Source organism: Cynara cardunculus (genome assembly GCF_001531365.2).
Source record: "Cynara cardunculus var. scolymus isolate 2C chromosome LG 1, CcrdV1, whole genome shotgun sequence".
In the NCBI taxonomy this organism is placed as follows: Eukaryota; Viridiplantae; Streptophyta; class Magnoliopsida; order Asterales; family Asteraceae; genus Cynara; species Cynara cardunculus.
Window position 1 is genome coordinate 2,867,411 of NC_037528.1, and position 4,583 is coordinate 2,871,993.

The 4,583-nt window shown below is 34.5% G+C and overlaps 1 protein-coding gene across 1 annotated transcript; it reads left to right on the plus strand.

Moving 5' to 3' along the window:
* The first annotated feature begins 633 nt into the window (after positions 1 to 633).
* Positions 634 to 2,993, plus strand: LOC112511602. Its single transcript, XM_025117289.1, has 4 exons — positions 634 to 1,053; positions 1,147 to 1,409; positions 2,268 to 2,426; positions 2,825 to 2,993. Exons 1-3 carry the CDS (start codon positions 744 to 746, stop codon positions 2,346 to 2,348), a joined length of 654 nt encoding a protein of 217 aa, XP_024973057.1. The 5' UTR covers positions 634 to 743; the 3' UTR covers positions 2,349 to 2,426; positions 2,825 to 2,993.
* The last annotated feature ends 1,590 nt before the right edge of the window (positions 2,994 to 4,583 follow it).

Consider the following 4,583-nt stretch of genomic DNA (forward strand, 5'->3'; position numbering starts at 1 on the left):
GTTTTTTCAAACATAGTTATGATAAACCAACTTAAATGAACCTACAAATTCACTTTTGCACATGTTCGAATCAAATCGTTTTTAAAGGTATTAATTTTGAGCTACATCCATAAATAAAAACCAAAAATTAAGGGGCCGTTTACTAAATACTTACCCGGTAAGTGCTTACTGAATAATTTATCTAATCGGATGAACATGAGAAGGGTCAAAAATCGTACCTAATAAAAACAGTGATAAAGATGAATAGTCTTATTCGATAAGTGAGAGTGACGACTCTTATCCAAGTAAATGCTTACCAGGTAAATTGTTGCATATGTAATCATTTTGATGTACTACAATTTTACCCCGTAAAATAAATTACAATATTGACTTCTAAAGATAAACACTTATCGGATAAACATTTAGGTAAACGATCCCAAAGAAAATGAAAAAATAAAACATAATTTCTAGAAGAACAATAAATGCAGTTAAGAAGATGATTAGGTAATTGCCGTTAATTTGATTCACTTAAACATATGACGATGACCCCACACACATTTCATACGGTTTTCCTATTAAACAATTCCACACCCACAATGCCTGCCTATTTGACCCTTCTCTCCCCCCATTCATTTCCCCCAAGTCTTTGCTTTTCCGGTCATTATCCTCCGTCCTCCGCCCCCATTTCCTCCCCATTTCCGTACCTCCATTTTTATACCTCAATTCAACTCCAGAAAATACCCACTACCGGAAAAACTGAAAGCATGGGGTTTTTGAAAGATGAAAGAAGTAAGAGAGCTTTGAGAGGATTCAAAACGGTCTTCTTTTTGGTTACTATGATTATATCGTTTCTCTTCTTCTCTGCTCCGATACTATTCGCCGTCGCCGATGCTTTACTTCCGACAGCTTTGTTATCGGCTTCTCTATCAGCGCCGTCGGATTCTCCGTTTCCTGATCCCTCGCCGGCTTTCTCCATCTTCCAAACCCTATCTTCTCATTTGAGCAACTATGATTTCCGATACTCGCTCATCGATATCCCTATAATCTCCATAATCAGATCCGCCATCATTCTCTGTAAGTGATTGATTTAACAACCTCCAATTAATTTAGTAATTTAGATTAATGACACTGAGCTAATAATGATCGGAAATTTGTTAATTCCGTCAGGTGTCTATGGACTATGCGACGGTCCGGGGCTATCGAGAGGTCCGTACTTGGGAATCACGACGGTTTGCTCGGTGTTGTCTTTGTTGTTTGTATCGGTAAAGGCGGCGTACGTGTTCGGCAACAGTACTAGTGGTTTCACCGCGACGGAGGTGGCGTTGTTTGTGTGTTCGCTGTCGTTGGCCGTCGGTCACATCGTGGTGGCGTACCGGACTAGTTGCAGAGAACGACGAAAGCTTCTCGTCTACAAAATCGACATCGAAGCTGTAAGTCCACTTTCCCCCATTAATCCAGATTCTCCATAGCTCCAGAAAATTAACAAAAAGTTAAAAGAAATCATCTCAAATACACAAACCGAATAAACGATTCACACCCACTACGCACATCAAGAAACCCACCTCGAATCCAGTTTCTTTCTAGTTCATACCTCAATAGTCGATCATGCATCAAGAACTTGTACCTCATGCACTATCAGTTGTAAACAACTGAAAAAATGGGACCCAGCCAGTTATAGAAAGACGTGAATCGTTTTTTCTTGTTTGGCCATTGTTGACTATCCCGAAGGTTGAGAGGAATTTAGAGTTATTACTAATTTATATTATCAAATATTTCAAGATTATTAAATTTAATTAAAATATAATCAAGAAAAATGAGTCACATTTACTAAAAGCTATGTTTCATAGGACTTTGGTAAACTAAGGGAATGGGGATATGTTGTAAATGTACAACTCATAAATGCAGGGACCCTCCACAGATGGACCATAACATGCCAACTGCAAGAAGGGAGAATGTCCAAATTGTAGGCCAATAAATTGATCTTGACTCTTCAAGAAATTGACTTTATACGCGTTATGATTTTCTTTTACTTCAAGAAATATCTATAACTTTTAGAATTTTCTCGAAATCGGAAACCGAAGCCAGTTATGACCGTCTATGAACGGTCATGGTCACACACATATCGTTTGTATTGTAGTGTAAAATCCCTATTTTGAAATCGGGATCATGTACAACTTTTATTGCATGATGTACAAGTTGAGATTGCAAGCAAACCCTTTTGGTATAACTTAAGCAAGATTTGAGCAAGATTAGGGATTAGTGGGTAATAATCAGATGTTGATTTGCAGGTGTCCACATTCAAGAATGGGTTTCCAAGGTACTCAAAGATTCTTCAAGATGAAAGGGTCAAAGTGAAACTCCAAAACTAAATGGGGAAAGCATAACTGTTCCCATCTCATCCCAAATCTTTTCAATGGCCAACCCACTGCCCCATATCCAAGTTTCAGGTAACAGAATCTTTCCAGGATGCATTTGTCAACTTGTACTGTACAACTCATCAAAGCATGCATGCGGTTATGTATATAATTATATATATATATATATACATCAATGGCCATGCCAACACATTCTCCCAGGGGACAGATTGCTTGATATCAGAAAAAAGATTACTTTTTTCCTCCAATCTGTCTTGTTCTTGAACCAAATTCAGTCATCACCATGTGCTACACCCCTAAACATTTGGCAACTTGCTCATGCCAACATGGGTATCATCACTTTTGTCCAAGATTTCAGTTAGGTTTAGTTTTTTAGGCAATCTAGGATCCTCTGTTTTTTCAATATTATTTTTAGACATCTGGTAGGTGCAAAAGCAAGCACTAATGGTGGTGTAATGCTGTTTCTGCAGGTTTTCCGAAGGAGAACCGTTACTTGATGGCCAAACATGAAGAGACAAACCAAGAGAGATCGTTTATATACACGCTTACGTTTGGGTACATATGTAAACTACTATGAGTTGTATTGTGTTTCGCTTATAGAAGTGGTGGTACAAGTATCGGGTTTGATCTGTCTTCCACGAAAAAAGAAAAATACATGTAAAGAAGAATTCTTTTTTTTTGTTCACTAGAAAATGAAATATTAATACACATTTTTGTCAAGCAAATGCATTTCCATGATCTTTGGGACCTGTAATGATGTAAACCCATCCCTATTAAAAATCGCCATCTGACAAAGTAAACGCGTTATAACATAGTACATACATGATAAATGATGTTATATCGACTCATCAACTTTATAACCATCAAGACTCGTAAATCGAACTAATCAATTAAACACGATATATCTTATTTGAAAATAAGGTCCACAAGGTTGAGGTATACATAGATTTATCATCTATTTCAAAAGGAATTGCTATTCATACCCCTATGCTCATATACACCTAGTTCATATATAAATTGAATTCACTTTTCAAAATAGTAGAATCACAAGTTTCATGATATATAATTAAGGTAGAACTGATTAGTTTGTGGTAACCGTGAGATTCAATGTGAACCACTCATTTGAGATATTTAAAAATATTTCTTAAATAAGCTAAAAGGGTAATATAGTAAATTTTATTTTTGACAACTAATCAAAATATTTAATTAAATTATTTAGAAGGAAATATATAATTAAAATTAGTTTCCTAATATATCAATTACTTAATATTCATCGTATTTTAAAGACGTTTGTGAATCAAAGTGTATCATAGTAATAACGTTCATAATGTTCCACATGTATCACAATGTATGTTCCTTGTTTTATGAAATATTTCATAGTGTGTATTTTTGTTATTTTCATTGCTTTACAAAATGTATCACATTGTGCATCTCGTATGTACATCTGGGTATTACAGTAACATCATTTGTAAGTATCACATTGAGTATTTTCTTCTGTTCATATAAGGTCCATCGGAATAAAGTTCGCCGAATAAGATTCGCCAGAGAGAGGAAAGAGGAGATGAGAGAATATTTATAAAATCCCTAGAATGCCCTTAATTAATACTTTAAGTTAAAATTATCAAAATTATTAATTTCCTAATTTAACTTTTAATTTGTGATTGAAATTGGATGTCAAGGTTAACACAAACAATACAAGTCTTATTTGATTAGGCCTAAATATATATATATATATATATATATATATATATATATATATTTGAAGTTACGGTTTTTATGAGTCGAAAGTGGCGACACATCCCACCTGAAAGTTATGAGCTAGGGCAGGACAGAGCATAAAGCACCGGCGGCCGGCCCTCAGAGGCAGGAATATATAATATAACAACTCAGAAAAAAAAAAAAGATTCTAAAAGTGGTGGAATAATAGCTGGATGGATACAAGAGCAGGCTTATAAACATTCTTGTTGGCACACCTTTTAACTCCTACTTTTCATGAAATTCTATATAAACTTCAATATTATCGTTTTTATAAATACAATCTTGTTTCATATGTGAAATATTCAAAAAAAAAAAAAATTAACATACAAAACAACATTGTATAAACACTGCATTTTTATACATATCATACAACACATGAAAACTGATTTGTAAGTTTAAATTATTAAGTTTGTAAAAAAAAAATACAGTTCTTTGGCATTTTCATTTTCCTTTTTTCAATATCGACTTTTA